The sequence below is a fragment of the Bubalus kerabau genome, chromosome 15 (genome assembly GCF_029407905.1).
Source record: "Bubalus kerabau isolate K-KA32 ecotype Philippines breed swamp buffalo chromosome 15, PCC_UOA_SB_1v2, whole genome shotgun sequence".
Taxonomy (NCBI): Eukaryota; Metazoa; Chordata; class Mammalia; order Artiodactyla; family Bovidae; genus Bubalus; species Bubalus kerabau.
In genome coordinates this window covers 52,038,690-52,058,427 of record NC_073638.1, presented here as the reverse complement: position 1 = coordinate 52,058,427, position 19,738 = coordinate 52,038,690, and the positions used below count along the sequence as shown (strand labels likewise).

General features: G+C 37.1%; 1 protein-coding gene across 3 annotated transcripts in view; it reads right to left on the bottom strand.

Annotated features, from left to right (window-relative positions):
• Positions 1-19,738, bottom strand: part of NUP98 (nucleoporin 98 and 96 precursor) — an 86,240-nt gene that overhangs the window by 11,165 nt on the left and 55,337 nt on the right. For all 3 annotated transcript variants that reach the window (XM_055548938.1, XM_055548939.1, XM_055548940.1), the window contains exons 19-26: positions 13,535-13,712; positions 12,594-12,758; positions 7,757-7,939; positions 6,892-7,048; positions 5,119-5,548; positions 4,286-4,515; positions 2,683-2,949; positions 222-379 (exon numbers count right to left, since the gene is read on the bottom strand). In XM_055548938.1, coding sequence (XP_055404913.1) covers positions 222-379; positions 2,683-2,949; positions 4,286-4,515; positions 5,119-5,548; positions 6,892-7,048; positions 7,757-7,939; positions 12,594-12,758; positions 13,535-13,712 — 1,768 coding nt within the window. The remainder of the gene's footprint in view (positions 1-221; positions 380-2,682; positions 2,950-4,285; positions 4,516-5,118; positions 5,549-6,891; positions 7,049-7,756; positions 7,940-12,593; positions 12,759-13,534; positions 13,713-19,738) is intronic.

The following is a 19,738-nucleotide window of genomic DNA, read 5'->3' as shown; positions in this document are numbered from 1 at the left end:
AAATTTTAACATTTTAATTTCTATACAACCAGTATTTTCTTCCCCCACAATGTACATACTGTACCTTTCTAATTTGAAAATATTTCTGCTCAAAGTTAAATACAAGTTGCTTAGTTACAGGTAACAATGTACAACTTAAAAGATAGCTCTTTGCCTTAACTTCAAGTAATTCTGAATCTATGAAAAAATTTATGTGAGTTCACAAGAAAAGAGGAAAATACCGGTTTTCCAGCCAAGAGGGCAAAGATGCGCAGTCTCTCCTCCTGGATGAAGCAGTCAGCCTGGAGTTGATGCCAATCCACCAGCTGCATAGTAAGCAGCTCACGAACTGATTGGCTGCCAACCAACTGGGATAAAAGAAGAGCAAGACGATGATCACCTACAAGAGAAACAGAAGTTCTTTGGTGATGCTGAGAATTTATAGACTTGGAAAAACACTTAGGGGCATTATCTTATTTCTTCTGGTCCCCAGAAACACCTCTGACTGCTTTTGGCAGTAGTGCTGAAAGACTGAGTAGAAAATTTTTGACTAGGGTAGAAAATCTTCAAAGTAGCTTAACCTGATTACATACAGACTGTATAGTACACAGAGAATTAGACCATAAATTAAGAGAATAATTCTTTGTTTCATCCCTAACTGACCTCCTTGAAGTCAATGCTCCTTTTCCTTATCCTTTTGTTTTTGGATATGGGTCAGTGCTTATATGAGTAAAGTATGATGTCCTGACCAGAAACGAAGGCTCTCATCATAAAGCGTTTCCTTAACACACTAGAGACACTTGGAGGAAAGAAATCATGCATCAGGAACACATCTGGAAATATGTTAATAGGTCAAGCCGTCTCCCTGCTTACCTGTATACAAGTAACCAAAACATGACTGGGCTATGATTCATGCAGTAAATGTTGCAGCCCATTTGACCATGAGCTGCTAGTATTCTAAATGAATCACAATAAAGGAAAAAAGGTTATTTCTGTGTATCTACGGACAAGTTCTGATAAGAAACTGGTATATCATATCTTGACTCAATCATTAAGGTCATTTTTCTTGGCTCTGATAACCAATTTAGCTTCCGCCAATCCTTGATTTTTCACATAAGACTTTCCTGAATGACAAGAACATGTACTTGAACAAATGGAAGGAGTCTAGAAAACTTCAAGTTGATTTTAGTGTATGGTGTGATGTAAGGATCTAAATTCATCTTTTAAAAGTGAACATTCAACTATTCCAGCATTATCTGTTGAAAAGATTGTCCTTTTCACATTTAAACTATCTTGGCACTTTTTTGTAAAAAATCAACTGACTGTAAGCACAACAGTTTTATATTTGGATTCTCATTTCTGTTCCATTGATGTGAACGTTCATCCTTATGCTGATTCCACATTGCTGTGACTGCTGTCCCCAATCTTAGGGTGAAATCATCCTGTCTTTTCAACATTAAGTATGATGTTAGATGCAGTTTTTTTGGTATATTTGCTTTGATATCAGGACAATAATGTTGCCATAGGTGAGGTGAAAAGTCCTCCCTCCTATTTTCTGGAACAGTTGTAGAAAACTGATATTCTTTTTTTCTTCTTGCAGCAATGTATGGCTTGCAGGCTCTTAGTTCCCTGACCAAGGACTGAACCCGGGCCCTTGGCAGTGAAAGCCTGGAGTCCTAACCACTGGACTGCCAGGGAATTCCTTTGTATTATTTCTTCTTTTAAAAGCTTAAGTGTATTCACCAGGGAAGACATCTGGGCCTGAGCTTTTCTAAGTGAAAGCTACAAATTACTAATTCAACTTCTTACAGATCTATTTAATTTTCTACTTTTTCTTGAATTTTGGTAATTATACCTTCCTAGGAATTTTCAATTTCATCCTAGTTGTTGCATTTGTTGACACAGAATTGCTCATAGTATTTCCTTTTCTGCAGTAGCGATGGTCACTCTTTCATTCCTATTTTTGGCAATGTTATCTTTCCTCTTTTTTTCACTGTCAGTGTAGTTAAAGATTTATAAACTTTCTTGATCTTTACAAAAAACTAACTTTGGTTTTATCAATTCCTCTACTGTTTCTATGTTTTCATTATCACTGAACTCTGTTCTAATCTTTAATATTTCCTCCTCCTACCTTTGGGTTTAGTTTTCTCTTCTTTTGCTAATTCCTCAACATAGAAGCTTAGATTATAATTTGAGGAGTCTCTTCTTGTTGAGTAGGTACCAAGTAATGCTTCCTACTGACAGTGTTTTAAGTATTATATATTCTTGACTTTGTTTAGTTATCTATTATTTATTGAATCTATCAATTATTGAAAGTGGAGGTAGGAAGAGAAGCAAAAGTTTTTAATAAGCTAAAACATAGTGCCTTGCCAAAAAGCTTAATCTTAGAGTAAGAAAAAAAGGGGAGGAGAAGTAGAGTTTGTGCTTATCTACATTTTCTACTTTTACTGCAAATGCATGTGTAGCATATAATATTAAAATAACTTTAATTAAAATTTAAGATTTAAGGTTATAAAAGGAAAACCAGAAGGCAGAGTCCCTACCTATTTTGGAGAAACCAGAAATCTTGCTGGGAAGTTTATACTTAATATTCCGGTTAGAAGAAAAGGGCAAACCCACAATTAAGAAAAGGGCAAACCCACAATTAAGGGTAGGGACAGTGAATAGGAAGTAGGCAGAAGTGCAAAGGACTGTATGTCCTACCTGACTGCTGGGCCAGGGAGCAGGCCTCACTGATCCTCTTGCCCGTGAGGTAGCTGAAGACAGCCTCCATAGGGTTGTCTTTTCGGGTCAAGGAGACTTCTTCCTCAATTTGAGGTGAGGCAGTACTGGACAGCCAGCGAGAAAAAGCTCTCCTTCGCTCCAGAATCTGAATGTATTCACTGGGCTCATCCAGCTGGCTATCAAGCTCCTTTAGGTGGCCCCACAGAGCTTCGCATAACGTCCATGTTAGGCTCCAGTGCTTCACAACTAAGAAACGGACAGGAAAACAATGAGATGACACAAAGTCATACAGTAACTACAGAGAGGGGATCACTTTAATTGTGGCATTAAAAATTACATCAGTTAATGAATACCCCCAACAACGACTCGAGTTGCCTTCTCTGTCTGCATCTCACTCAGCTGTGTCTTACAAGCTCCAGAGGTGTGTGGTGTAACTGCCTGCTTACTCCATGTTTCCATGGCACTTACAAACAAATCTATCTCTATGCTCCTTTAAACAGACTCCTCTAGCCTAATTATGGCTAATATAGTCTCAAATGATAAAGAAAAATCCTCTGATTTGATCAAATTTTGTTCACAAATGCTTTATTAAGAAAATAGATAGTGCTCTAAGAACTTGTGAAGGATTATTCTCTGCTACAGCCTAACAATTTAGTGAGCTTAAATGATACTGTTCAAATGTCCTTAAGAGTAAACCAACTCTATCTACACAACATAACTACGATAGCTACCATTCATTTTACAGATGAGGAAACTGAGGTATGGAACTTTAAGTGACTTGCTCAAAATTACAGGCAAGATGTAACAGAGCCAGGATTCAAATTCAAGTAATCGGAGTCCAATTCTTAGTCACTATGCTATACTGCCCATGGTGAGGGAGAACAAAAAGGGAGCACTGTTTACCACTTTATGCTATTCACCAAATATGCACTGGGATGACAACTCACATATTTGAAGAGATGAGACGACTGAAGCAAACACAAAGAAATGAACATAAGCAAGTTCCAAAACGTGTGGTATAGAACATTCTAAAATAGTGCCCATTTCGCAATAAAAGTGATATGAACTGATGTGTGCAACATGTAATTTTTCTACAAGTTAAACTTTTCTAATTTTCCTTGAAATTAAGTGCCCAAATTAGAAAAGCCCTTAATCAAAGTATGGGTTCAGAAAAACATGGTCACAATCGTTATAGAAAGGTCATAGTGAGAGAGGACAGGAAGAGAAGTCATAATCAACAAAGCTGGTGGGAAGAACAAGTGGGACTTGAATTAGACACGGAAGAATGAGTAGGACTTAGGTAGGAACTCTATGTTCTCTGGGTGGGGTAAGAGATCCAATTTCATAAATTCACGAGAGGAACTGGCTACAGTTCCTCTGAACAGTGGTGTAAAAGTGATGATAAAAAATGATAGGATTTCTCCCTGTTTGAGATTCTGTTCATCGCAACTCAACTACAGATTAAGTCCAAGCTCAGGCATCCACCCACTACACTGGCATGAGGAAATACATCCTGCTATGAACGTATGCTGCTACTCCTGTTCCTGGGACATCAAAAGTTAGAAGCATGGTCCATACTCACTTTGTGGTTCCAATAAATCTCTCGATGCTTCCTTAATCCAATCTGCATAGTCATGAATGACAGCAACTCCCGGATTGGGGACAATAAGAGGACACAGCTCATCCACGTGAACAGTGCTATGTTTTAATTTAAGCTCCAGAGATGTCTGGTATAATTGCAGGTCTTTGTCCAGCTTCTTTTGCCTCAAACTAAGTTTTTCCAAATGAACTTTGAATGGAGACTCAGTTAGGCTACAAGGGCAAATTAACAAATAAGACAGAAAATAAAGACAGGTGGCAGAATGTTCCTACAATAAAATCTTTCTTTTTATCTAATTACAAAATTGGATACAAACATTCTACTGTGATTTTTAAAAATTCTGTTTCCTAATATCAAACTATAAAGGATTATCCATAGTTTATACATTTACCTTATTAGGTCAAAGATACAAAGAAGGTGCTTTATTGAGAATATACCTTATATATTAAGAAATTACAAATATCTTAAGTGAGAAAATGGAAAAATGATTAATGCAATAAAAAGGATGAAAACTCAAGGAATGCTATAGCAATTAGCTTTGGGTCTGTTATCTTTTCCAACTGAAGTTTAACCATTAGGTAAGAATTAATATACTCTTCATACCTTGATGATACAAATGGAGTTATTAATGGCAAGTTATTAATAGTTATAATTAGGTAAGTATTACATAATTTTTAATTATGCCAATAAAACTGTGCTAAGGGTATATCTAGAAAATCACAAAGTGGAGCCCTGACCTTGTGTCTCCTGGTGATGAAAAGCTTTTGTTCACCTACCACATTGCCTTTCTCAGAAAACAAGGAAATGTGACTCACGATTTAACAGCTACTGGATTAGGCAGGAATCCATATTCCATACAGTCAGCAATCTGATGATTTTCCAGTTCCAGAGAACCACTCAGCTGTTCTCCACTATTAGCAAGCATCCAGTTGGGGCCCCAACCAACCCGAAATGATCGTCCCATAAATAGGGCCATGTCCATCAGGAGCTTCCCCTTTCCATAGGTGACAGACTTTTTAAGAGGGACTAGGCCTGGTTGTCTACGTGTACCCACTGTTTTCAACTGAAACTCAGGGGCTGGGCTGGGCACCGTAAACACAGAAGTCAGGGGTGGAGGAACAGACCAAGGGGATGTGGATGGTATATTCATCAACGATGATGTTCTGGGAGTACGACATTCTTGTAAAGAGGCACTTGGTGAAAGGAAAGTCCCACTTGTAAATTTTGATTGTAGTAACCCACTTACTAAAATAAGGAGGAAAAAAAGACTATTAGAAAATACAGCCTATTGATTCTTAAACAATCACAACCAGCAAGGCTGAAATTATAATTTTATTAAACTATCAATAATTAAATCAGATATAGATGACTAACAGCAGGTTATATCAGACTGCAGAAATAACTTTCACATGGGAAATCAAGGCAGGAATTCTAATGATGATGTCAACAATAACAACACTATTGCTATTACTTAAAAAATCTATCTAGCACTTATCTGAAGCAGACTCTATATAATCCATTTGTATACACTGTTTCATTTCATCCTTCAATAACTTTAAATAACATTGCAGTCCTCATTTTATAGATGAGAAAACTGGGCTCAGTTAAATGACTTGTCCAAATCTACAAAGCTACCAAGTGGCAGTACTGACAGATAAACCCAGGTAAATCTGACACCAATGTTCATGCCCTTATCAAAATGCAAATGTTTCCTCTTTAGTCAATATAAAAAGCTGATAAGATCAAAACTCAAAATTCCTACCACTCCAGTGCTCAATGCCAAAATTAAGAAACCAAACCCAGTGAAATATCTTGTAATTGCATATATGCCTTTCAGAAGGATAGTTTTTGTTACTTTTGCCTGTTTTTCAATTTTATCTACTTCCTGTCTAAAGCAAGGAATCGTTGATTGAAATATAAGGTTTTCATGTAGTGTTCATTATGGAAAAGCTTATAAATGTTTAACTGATGCTTCATTAAAGCATTTTTTAAAGGAAAGTTAATAAGAGTACTCAAAAGAATTGAAAAATAAACAGTTTTTAAGGTAACATAAACAAATCCCTTCCTGGTAGGTCCTCTGGCTTTCAAAATGTTTTGAAATTATACCTACTTAACTCTTTTATTGATATCAATACTCTAGCTCCAATCCCACATAATTATAAGTCCACTAGAAGAGATAAGAAAAGCTTTAAAATAAAACAGGAAATTGCTTTCCTGGAAATTTGGCAAATTTCAGGGGAGAGCAGAAATCTGAAAAGTTTTATACATGATAGGAAGCAACATTTGCCCCTAGAAAACAATAAGGAATAGTGTTAGAATTGCACAAAGAGTACAGTACAGAACAACTTGTTGATTCTTCTAAGGTCTGATAAAAATTAGAACTGAGCTTCCCATCTAAGCCACACTCATAAGCAAATAAAAACAAACCCCTAAACAAAACACAAATGGTTTTTTTTCCCATACAACTTTTGCATCTGCACCAGTGGTCATAGTTTGGAGTTGTTTGCTACAGAAGTTGACTCAGCTTAGAAGAAATGTGAAAAGCCAGACTTTACAGCTTTCTTGTAAAAGAGCATCTTTAACAGTACCTAATGAACGAGGTTTTGATGAGTGAGTTGCTGAGATGGGGAGCCTGGGAGAACATATTTCTTGAGAAGTATCTGCTTTAGAAGGAAGGTGAGTGATGCGCTGATCCAGGACCGTATCTACATCTTCTTCATCAGCAAGCAATGATGCTTTCATGATCTAAAAAAGCAATATCTACAGAATGAATGTGCTCCCCCAAATCCAAAGGCCATAAAAGAAAAACACAGCTTACAACAACCAATTAAAAAGCTCTGCCTCAGGTCATGTCCAGAGCTAGCACAACATTTGTGTGACTAACTCTGTTATACTGTATGTGCCTGAAGGACAGAAGTTATATAAAACTTCTCTGCTTTGTATATAGTCTCACCAGAGGCTGGCACACAGCAGCAGCTTACATATTTGCTAAATGAATTAATTTTAAAGTTAAATATAAGCCAAAGGCTAAATTCATATAATGACAAAAGGCATAGGCAAGGAGAAATTGAGACAGCTTAAAGAAACTTGTAACTATAATTAAAAAAAACAAAGCACTTCTGTGGAGCACTTTCCAGAACCTCAAAACCTCTCTGAAAATGAAGTTAATATTTTATAGAGAAAAATCAGTGCTCACAGATGTTAAACGCCTTGCCTAAAGTCACACGGTAATAGTTACAAAACTGGGCCTAGAATCTAGGTCTTCTGAATCTCAATATAGCCTTCCTTCCAATGGCAAAATGATGCCTGAACATGGGCCATATTCCTGTTTTTTTCTCATTTCAGTGACTGTTCAATGCCTTTAAGGGACTAATGAAAGAAAAGGCCTGGTATTAAGAAAGGAAGATGAATACTAGTTTAGATTCTTATAATAAGGGTGGGTTAGGACTTCACCTGTAACACATGTGGATTAATTCCCAGTGAAGATGCAATGTGTGTTGAGGCGGACACAGGTTCCTGATCCTCAGGCATGCTCTCTTCTAACATGGAATCCAGAACTGGCTCCTGGGTGATATCTACCATGTCACTGTCCAGTTCCACAACCCTCCCTAACTGCTCCACCTCTGGGCTCTGGCTCTGTAGACAGCAGAAAGATCAGGGAAGCAGCATTAAATGACACCAGATAGACACAGAGCTTCTAGACCATATTTACTTTATTCAAAATATGATATAACAACATTAGATTCTGCCCATTCTATTATAATGTGAGGTAATATATTTGCTAGAGTATTGAAGAACAATTTCCCCAAAACTCCTCTATTATTACTTGGGATCCAAATGCAGATTCATGGAATTACCCTTTCATAATATTATAGTCTGGAGCCTGGACCTAAGCCAGCACCCATACTGAAAAAATAGTCAACCTCAGACTATGATTATGCCTTACTTGATTTAGTTAGCAACTATAATTTTCTGATTTATACAGAGTTACCATGACCTCACAGTGCCTTGCAGCCAGAAGCCATGGGGAAGACAGAATAAAAGACACAAATACCAAAGTCTCTAGTACCTTTTCATTTTCTTAAAAGCATTTAGAAATAAATTTCTAGTTATCACAAACACAATTTTGGGCCTGGAATTTATTTTTTGGGAGACTAAATCCTAAGGTTAGCTCCACCTGTGCAGTATCACATGGAATAGTGTATCAGATGAAGAATGTGTTTCCCAAAAGAAAAAAACAAAGTACTACTAGGAACAATTTTAATCTGGGAATAGTTCTTTTAGGTTTAAATGTGTCAAGAGTTAGATTTACAATTATTAGGGAGTTTTAAAGATATAGTCATGATTAACAGTCTATGGTTTGAAAAGGTAAACATTCAGAAAGCTGAAACATACTATAAAATTGGCTCAGTGCAAATTCACATTAAATATGTCCTAAACTCACACATCATCTGGTAAAATGTTAACAAATGGCTATGCTAATTTATGAAACATTCTCAAAGCTAAAAGTTGTTCTACCTATTTTTCTTTCATAATATATCATCTGTAGATTACTAACCTTCCACAATTTCTGGTTTGTCTTTCATGAGTGGCCTGTTTCACAGTAGACTTCCAATGGATCCAATTATACAATAAGTGGTTAAAAAAAAGTTTCATGATTTCTTTGAACCAAGAAATGACCATTAGTGTAACTTTTTAAACTTTATTTTCAATGGTATATTATCTATTACTCCCCTGAATTCCTTTAACAAATATCCTTACTAGAAGAATGACTACTGCTGTCTATAACTGTAGAAATATTGAGGTGTTGGATATGTAGTGAATTGTTACTTATGTTGTGAACAATCCCTAAAGACTGCTCTAACAAAACTGGAGGCTAAATGGTTAAAAGACAAAAGTTATATATATATATATATAAAACAAAAGTTAAATATATATATATATATTTAAACCTATTGGGGAGGCTACAGGCAAGCTACTTTGATGCTTTAAAATTCTAAAAAAAAAAAAAATTAAAAGCCCTGGTGGTGATCCTACCATTATAATTACAGGAATTAGAAGAACATTCCAATGCCGCCTCTGGTATGTTCATTTTTAACAAATTCACTCTTAAGAAAAGTTGTAACCCTCCCCATCCTTTGTCAAAATGTCAGGATACTCTTTTCTGTTGGGCTCCCATAATACCTTGCCTATACCTATTTTATACAATATATGTTATAATTTCATGTATATACTATTTTGTCCCACCAGATTGTAAACACCTGAAAGCAGATATAGCCTACTATTTTCTATATCTAACACTAACCACATTGCTAAATTCACAACATTTAGTTATTTAATGCAGTGCCTGCCACACAGGAGAAAAGGCTAGTAACTATGAAAGGATAAGGAGCAAGTATAGATGAGAGGAAAGGGAGGAGGAGGAGAATTTCAATTTACTATACTATTCAACAAAGGACTAACGGTAACAAAAAGAGGTGCTCATTTAGAACACTTTTAGAAGCAAACTGGTAGGATTTTATCAAAGTCTGGAGACTGAGGGACTCAAGACTATCTTTAAGAATGCTATGCAATCAAGGTTTTATTTGCTTCATCCTCATTCACTGACTTCAAAACTAGTATCATCTAGTAAGTGGATGGGGGAAGTGAATCACTATTAAACTATGAGGACCTGGTAAACTCCTAGAACCCTCATGTGTGAATTTTAAGTATATCTAAGTAATTGCAATAAACTACCCCAAAAGACGTTATTTTCTGAGAAATCTTTGGAGATCAGGTGCTTCTTCAGAGCCAGCCCTAGAAAGAAAAGCAGACTAATAAAAAACTGGTGACACAGAAGAAACTGAGTAAGGTAAGAAGAGTGTGGGGGTGAGGAGTTGAGAAGCCCATTACAAATACTAAGTAAACAGACAGTATCTGTAAAGTGACTTTCTTTAGATATATGGAAGGTGAGGTTTCAGGACTGAAACCTTTAAAGTTTTTAGAAACTTCCACTCTTCAACAGGCTAAATTTAGATAGCTGCCACTTCATTTCTTTCTTTTTTTTAAAGTAAATACAAGATAAAACAGAATTTTCTTCTAAAATTCTAATCCTTTTTTTTCCTTTAAACAGTTTCCCCTGCTTTTTTAGGAACAAAGCAGGATTTAAGAATGAACTGCAAAGAGGGGACTGAGATTATATAATAGATAGTAGGATACATGTAATCATTAAACAAAACTATGTATCTTCCTAATGCCTTAGGGAACCGCCCAACCCTTGCCCCAAGTCAGAGAAAAACAGCTAGAACAGACCTAAGGAACACACAGTATCACAGAAATCAATCTCTTCAGGGAGCCCGGTTATAGTGTGAAGACAGTCATCTCGTTGCTGGGATGAGAAGACTGCTGTTTCCAGTTTATTCAGATGGCTCGGGTTATATTCCTCATGCCAAGTAAAATGTAGCTTCTGTTGCTAATAACTTAAAAACTGCGCAGCCACTGGCATTTCTCCTAACATCATGCAGGTCACTAGGCATTAGGACAAAAAAGTTCTCCAGAGCTCCCTGTTTCTCCTCTAACACATTAGCCCAAATATCTAAACAAGTCTACCCACTTCTCCCTTCTCCATCCAAAAGGAGGACCATCCACTTCCTCAATCAAATGAGATTATCTCAAAAAGACACCTATTCACGATATTCTCTTTGCCCATTTTGATCCTTGCTGCTGCTGCTGCTAAGTCGCTTCAGTCGTGTCCGACTCTGTGCGACCCCACAGACGGCAGCCAACCGGGCTCCCCCATCCTTGGGATTTTCCAGGCAAGAGTACTGGAGTGGGGTGCCACTGCCTTCTCTGATTTTGATCCTTACCACCTCCCTTAGTCCTAGAACCTTGTTCTCCTGAAATTTTCTGGTGCTCAGTTTTTAAGACTCTTACCTACTGCAGTGCCATCACAAGATTTTATAGTTATTTACTATTTGTATTCTGGAAATTAAAGAGCCTAAAAATCACTGATGGCCAACACTGTATAAATTTGATCTGTCCACAAGATGAAGCTTTTCTTTTTCAACTGTATCTTTAGGACCCTACATATTACTTTTATTGCAAGAAAAGAAGGTTATCTGATTCTTATCCTAAGAAATACACACACTGTAAGATTAAAAACCACGTTATACAAAGCATATGATTCAGACAAAATGAATGTAGGTAGCTGGAAAATTGAGTTCATTTACAGCTTTTTAGTTCGGAAGAGATGTATACTAAATAGAGGGATATTCTAAATGCTATAAACATAAAAGTCAACATATTTCCCATTTCCCACTGATATCATATTCTCCCACTCCCCAATACACACAAACATGAACACATATACACAAAAATCTCAAGAAAATTGCCTCCCAAGAAATTATTTAATCAATCATAAAAATCACACATTTCAGCAGCCGTAAGAATTATAGCATGGAAAATTCCAAAGATCCTGCTTTTAGCAGCTGAGAGGTAGAGGATGCATTACAAAGAAATTTTGTATCAAATTCTCTTCTTTGAAGGAATATGGCAGCAGAGAAAAAAAAATGTTATAACTTGATTGAATAATAAACAACATCCAAATGAAAGTAAAACTCTTATGAGTCAGCAAAGAAACTATCTGATATTTAAATTACAAACCTTTCCTTACAAGGACAAAAGGTTTATATTGGCTTTACAATACCAAAAGAGTATGATACAATTGCAATAAATAATGCAGCCCCTACTCTCCCCAAGCCAAGTAATTCACTTATATTGTAAAGCTTATGTATTTTCATAAAGATTATGTATTGTTAAAATACAAATATTAAGAGATTACCTGAAGTATAAGTAAACAACTTGAGAAAAATGGAGTTAAAAATCCTTGCAGAAAGCTAATTGAACTTTTAAAAAACCATGGAGGTAACAAGGTTAAACTGCACTGCACATTAGGTAGTCAACAAAAGCAGGATTTACTTTGCATTAACCCACACAAGCAAAATACTATCTTGAGTTGATCACTGAGCACAGAATTCAGCAAGTCCAAATGAAAAGAGAGGGAGGTGTTTAAGAATGACAATCGGTAGAAGGAATGATCCAAACAGCAAGAGAATTCTTTAAATCTATGAAGTAAACATCAGATACCAGTACCACCTCATGCCCTCCCCCTTGTACTTCTCTTAACGTGACTGCCAATACATTTGTACTCTTCAAAGTTCGAGGGGTCATAGAACAGCTTTGTACTAGCTGAATGACTTGCTTTCAACTTCTGTATCATGGACTCCATTCAAATTCATTGTCCCGTCTCTACCTGGGGTGGAGGTGCTGGTTTGCCATTAAGAGCCATCTGGAATGGGGTGGCCTGGCCTGCAGGAGGTAAAGGGGCAGTCTTCAACTTCTTTGTACTAGTTTTGGATGGCCGTTCCTCCTCCTCTTCATCAGAATCCTGAAGACCATACTTAGAAAAATGAGAGACCTAAGGAGGAGAAGAATCCAACAAAATCAATTTCAAAACTTATATTCAGAAAGGCGGCAATCTTGCAGAATTAGCTTTAAAAAAATAACGGAGAGGGAGATCAAAGTATTTAAAGCACAGTGAAATGTCACCTAACCACATTTTATTGTTTCTCTAAGATTTAGATGGTGTTTGGTAGGTGTTAATTGCTCATATAATCAACTTTACATTAATGCAGAAAAAAATATCCAAAAGAGCCATTACTATTTTTACATATATATACCGCCCAGTTGTTCTCAACCTACACAAAGGCCTTCAACAAGCTAAATAATCCAACTGGTCTAGAAGAGAAAGAATCCATTGGACTAAAAGCAAGGAATGGAGCAAGTCAACCTCTATACCCCAGAAATCTTTAAAAGAAGAACAATTATTTGGGAAGAACTGATTTATCAAGAGACAAAAATTTTGCCTGATATCCCCAAATTAGAAAAACCACACCAAAGAAGTGCATCTAAGTGGTCATAAGATAGGATGTAGAATTTGAATCATGTGCTCATGAAGTTTATAATAGCTCCGTATTGCTCTGGGGTTTAATGTGATGTATAATTTGAAGTAAATTACAGTGTATCTTTACATCAATCTTTACATCTTTTTCCTAATCTGTAAAAGCAATTTAAGAAAAGATCTCTTCTAACCCTAACTTTTTTGTCAGTTTATCAGAACTATGTAACTTATATACTATACACCGTTTATAATTTCTAACTACAGTTTATGAGAACAAGGTTAAGCAACTATACCTTAAACACCCAAGAACCCGTTTCAGGACGGTACTCTTTGAACTGAGCTCCCTGTTTCCTTGAAACTGCTTCCAATCTTCCCTCGTAGTTGATATCAGCAAGTCGATCCGGGCTCTTTATTAAACAACGAGATGTTTTATCTGTTGGCCAAACTCCATCCAATGTAACCTCAGCCTTTCTGTAATGTACAATCAAGTAAAATGTAAATGTTTCATATTTATGACCAGAAAGCCAAGTAACATCTATATATACAGCAAAAAAGGTACCTGTGTTACTTTGGAATTATTCTGCAGATGTTTCATAAACCTGAGTCTTGGCTCCAAAGGTAGTTAGTGTTAAGAGTAAGGAATTACCCCCATATCAACTAGCTAAATATCTGGTTCAAGAGTGTCAAACTCCAGTTATTTCAAACTACCAAGGCACATCAATTATTTACAATTTAATTTTAATAACTCTTAAGCCATGCATCCTTGACCAAGTCTAGTGCAAAGACCTAAATCTCAGTGAAGGTCTTATACTATTACTGTACTTTGTAAAAACAACAGTAATAATAGCAGCAACTAACTACCACTAACGACAAAAGCTTGCAGAATGAGGTATCAGGAGCATCACAGTATTAACATTAACCATTAAATGAATGTGAATTGATAATAATAATGGTAATGTATTCCTTCTAACAGCAACATCTAAGATAAAGGACTGTGCCCTTATTCATTCAGTATGCCTTGGATCTAGTACAGTGATTACCACATAAAAACAGATGAGTTTTCTTTAACATTATTTTCTATTGAGGTAAGAAGGTATAATAAAAGTTAACACTATTCTACTGCTCCTATGAATCTGACACTCTAGATGCCTCAAATCATGTGACTCTCAGTATTTTTCTTTCTGCAGCTGGCTTAAATCACTGAGCATAATGTCCTAAAGGTTCATCCATTCTACAGCATGTCAAAGTTTCCTTCCTTTTTAAGACTAAGTAATATTCCATGGTGTGCATATACATTTTGTTTATTCATGGACACTTGGGTTTCTTTTATCTCTTGACTATTATGAATAGTGCTGCTGTGAATATGGGTATGTACATTTTTCAAGACTCTGTTTTCAATTGCTTTGGATATATACCCAGAAGTGGAAATGCTGGGTCACTCCTAATTTTTGAGGAACCATATACTCTTTCACAACAGCTGCACCACATTTTATATTCTCACCAAAATATACAAAGGTTCCAGTTTCTCCATACTCCTGCAAAAACGTTATTTTTCTTTTAAATTAACCTCCTAATGGGTTATTATCAATGTTGAGCATCTTTTCATATGCTTGTTGGCCATTTGTCTATCATATTGTGAATCCAAATCCTCTGACCATTTTTAATTGCTTTTTTTAAAAAATGGTTTTTTAAATAGTTCTTCATATTCTGGATATTAACCCTTACACTAGACATGGTTTGCTGACTTTTCATTCTGTTGATTGGGTTCTTTGATGTACAGAAGTTTTAAATTTTGATGTGAAAGTGAAAGTGAAGTCACTCAGTCCTGTCCGACTCTTTGTGACTCCATGGACTATAGCCTACCACACTCCTCCATCCATGGGATTATCCAGGCCAAGAGTACTGGAGTGGATTGCCATTTCCTTCTCCAGAGGATCTTCCCGACCCAGGGATCGAACCTGGGTCTCCCGCATTGTAGGCAGACGCTTCACCGTCTGAGCTACCAGGGAAGCCCTAAAAATTTTGATGTAGTCTAGTTTATTTTCACTATTTGCTGCCTATGCATTTAGTATCATACCCAGGAAATTCTTGTCAAATATAGTGTGAAACATATTATACCGGTTTTTTTTTTTATAGTTTTAAGTCTTATGCTTTAGGTCTTTGATCAATTTTGAATTAATTTTTATTTATAGCGTAAGGTAAGGGTCCAACTTCATTCTTCTGTTACGTAGATCCAGTTTTCCCAAAACCATTTGTTGAAGAAACCGTTCTTTCCCCATTGCATGGTCTTGACAACTCTGTCAACATTTAACCATCTATGTGAGGTCTCCAGTGTGGGCTCCCTAATATGTGGGGGCTCTCTGATCTGTTCCATATATATACGTCTGTCTTTATGCCAGTAACACACTGTTTCAGTTACTGTACCTTTGTTTTCAAGTCAGAAAGTCTGATTCCCCCAACTCTGTTGTTTTTTAAGGTTAATTTGACTGTTCATGGTACCCTTGAGATTCTTTGTTTTAGGATCATTTTTCCTATTTCTGCAAAAGATGCAGCTGGGATTTTGATAGGGATTGCATTAAGTCAGTAGGCTGCTTTGGGTAGCATGGATAACTTAACAATTTTAGGTTCTCCAATCCATGAACATGGGATATCTTTTCATTTATTTGCCTTCTTTAATTTCTCTTAACAATGTTTTGTAGTTTTCAGTGTACAAGTTTTTTGCCTCTTTGGTTAAGTTTATTCCTAAAGTATTTTATTCTTTGTGATGCCATTATAAACAAAAATGTTTTCATAACTACCTTTTCAGATTCTCAATGTACAGAAACTAAACTCAGTTTTATTGTGTTGATTTTGCATCTTGCTACCTTGTTGAATTTGTTCATTAGCTATAAGTTTTTTGGTGTGGAATTTTTAGGCTTTCTACATATAAGATCACATCATCTGTAAAGAGAGAAAACATAACATCTTTCTTTCCAATTTGAATATCTTTAATCTTTACCTTGTTTAACTGCTTTGGTTAAGACTTACAGTATTATGTTGAATACTGGTGGCAAAAGCAAACATTACTGTCTTATTCCTGATCTTACAGGAAAAGCTCTCAGTCTTTAACTACAGAAGATCCCCTGGAGAAGGAAATGGCAATCCACTTCGAGAGAATTCCATGGACAGAGAAGCCTGGTGGGCTACAACCCATGGGCTGGACACAACTGAGTGACTAACACTTTCTCTTCTTTTTATGATGTTCACTGAGGAAAGAAGAGAAACAAAAGGCAAAGAAGGGAAAGATATACCCAACTGAATGCAGAGTTCCAGAGAACAGTGATGAGATGAGGACTTCTTCAATGAACGATGCAAAGAAATAGAGGAAAACAACAGAATGGGAAAGACTAGAGATCTCTTCAAGAAAATTAGAGATACCAAGGGAACACTTCATGCAAGGATGAGCACAATAAAAGAAACAGCAAGGACCTAAAAGAACAGAAGAGATTAAGAAGAGGTGGCAAGAATACAAAGAAGAACTCTACAAAAGATCTTAGTGATTCAGATAACTAAAATGGTGGAGTCATTAATCTAGAGCCAGACATCCTGGAGTGTGAAGTCAAGTGGGCCGTAGGAAGCATTACTATGAACAAAGCTAGTGGAGGTGATGGAATTCTAGCTGAGCTTTTAAAATTCTAAAAGATGATGCTGTTAAAGTGCTACACTCAGTATGTCAGCAAATTTGGAAAACTCAGCAGTGGCCCAGGATTGGAAGATCAGTTTTTATTCTAATCACAAAGATAGGCAATGCCAAAGAATGTTCATACAACCATACAATTGTGCTCATTTCACATGCTAGCAAGGTTATGCTCAAAATTCTTCAAGCTAGGCTTCAGCAGCACGTAATCTGAGAACTTTCAGATGTACAAGCTGGATTTAGAAAAGGCAGAGGAACCAGTGATCAAATTGCCAACATCCACTGAAAAAGCAACAGAGTTCCAGAAAAACATCTATTTCTGCATCATTGACTACGTTAAAGCCTTTGACTGTATGGATCACTACAAACTGGAAAATTCTTGAGAGATGGGAATACCAGACCACCTTATCTGCCACCTGAGAAACCTATATGCAGATCAAGAAGCAACAGTTAGAGCTGGACAGGGACTAACAGATTGGTTCAAACTTGGAAAAAGAGTATGTTAAGGTTGTATACTGTCCCCCTGCTTATTTAACTTATATGTAGAATAAGTACATCATGAGAAATGCTCGGCTAGATGAATTTCAAGCTGGACTCAAGACTGCTGGGAGAAACATCAACAACCTCCAATATACAGATGATACCACTCTAATGGCAGAAAACAAAGAGGAACTAAAGAGCCTCTTGATGAAGGTGAAAGAGAAGAGTGAAAATGCTGGCTTAAAACTCAACATTCAAAAAACTAAGATCATGGCATCCAGTCCTAGCACTTCATGGCAAACAGACGGGGAAAAAGTGGAAATAGTGGCAGATTTTATTTTGTTTGGCTCCAAAGACACTGTGGACGGTGACTGCAGCCACAAAATTAAAAGACACTTGCTCCTTGGAAGAAAAGCTATGACAAACCTAGGCAGTGTATTAAAAAGCAGAGCCATCACTTAGCTGACAAAGGTCCATACAGTCAAAGCTATGGCTTTTCCAGGAGTCATCATGTATGGATGTGAGAGTTGGACCTAAAGAAGGCTGAGAGCTGAAGAACTGATGCTTTTGAATTGTGGTATTGGAGAAGTCTCTTGAGATGCTTGGACAGCAAGGAGATCAAACTAGTCAATACTAAAGGAAATCAACCCCGAATATTCATTGGAAGGACTGAAGCTCCAATGCTTTGGCCACCTGATGTGAAGAGTGGACTCACTGGAAAAATAACCTGATGCTGGAAAAGACTGAAGGCAGGAGGAGAAGGAAGCGACAGAGGATGAGAAAGTTGGATGGCATCACCCGACTCAATGTGAAGGACAGGGAAGCCTGACGTGCTACAATGAGGTCGCAAAGAGTAGGACATGACTTAGCGACTGAACAATAACAAATGATGTCCACTGTGGGTTTTTCTAACATGGCTTTTATTATGCTTAGTAGTTTCCTTCTATTTTCTATCATGAAAAGTGTTAAATCTTGTCTAGTGCTTTTTCTGCATCAACAGTGATGATCATGTGGTTTTCTTCTTTTGTCCTGTCAATGTGATGCACTACATTCATCAATTTTTATATGTTAAGCCATCTGTGCATTTCAGAAACAAACCCTATTTGGTCATGGTGTGTAATTCAGTTGATGCACAACTGAATTCTGTTTGATAGTTATTTTGTTGAGGGTATTTACATTAATATATATTAAACATATTGGTCTGTAGTCTTCTTTTCTTACAGCACCTTTATTTAGCTTTGGACTCAGGGAAATGTTTCCCTCACAGAATTAGTTAGAAATGCTCCCTCCTCTACTTTGGGGAAGAGTTTGAGGAAAACTGGTGTAAATTCTTCTTTAAATGTTTGGTAAACTTCACCAGTGAAGCCATCTGGTCCAGGGCTTTGGTGGAGCTGGAGGAGCAGGGGATATTGATTACTAATTCAATTTCCTTATTAGTTCCAGGGTTCTTCAGATCTTCTATCTCTTCCTGGTTCAATCTCAGTGGGTTGTGAACATAGAGGATTTTAACTATGGCTCTCTGACCTGGCCTGCATTAGAAGCTAGTATCTCACACTAAAGATACAGAAAAAGAGTTAAGCACAATCACAGCAGAAACAAGGGAAAAAAAAATACTATTACGGGACTTTTCTGGTGGCACACTGGAAAAGAATCCACCGGCTAATGCAGGGGACATGAGTTCGATTCCTGGTCCAAGAAGATTCTACATGCCATGGAACAACCAGAGCCCTCGCGCCACAACTACTGAGCTCACATGCCACAATTACTGAAGCCTGTGTGCTCCAGGGCTCACAAGCCACAACTGCTCAAGTTCATGTGCCTAGAGCCTGTGTTCTGCAACACAGAAGCCACCGCAATGAGAAGTTGATGCACTGCAGCGAAGAGCAGCCCTCAACCACTGCAAGAAAAGAAAGCCTGCGCACAGCAACGAAGACCCAGTGCAACCAAAAATAAAATAATTAAAAAAAGAAGAAAAATACTACTAAAAAGTATTTTCCAAAAGGTTTTGGAAACGATTGGATCTGATAATACTAAGGAAAGGAGTCAAAAAAATAAAAGTGTAGCATTTCTTTATCACTTTTACTTTTTATTGTTTTGGCTTCGCTGCGTCTCTGCTGCTGCACACAGGTTTTCTCTAGCTGCGGCGAGCAGGAGCTACTCTCTAGTTGCCGTGTGCAGGCCTCTCACTGTGGTCCCTTCTCTTGTTGTGGAGTATGAACTCTGGATGCACGGGCTCCAGTAATTGTGGCTCGTGGGCTCTAGAGCGCAGGCTCAGTAGTCATGGCACATGGGCTTAGTTGCCCAGCACCAGGAGGGATCTTAGTTTCCGGACCAGGGATCA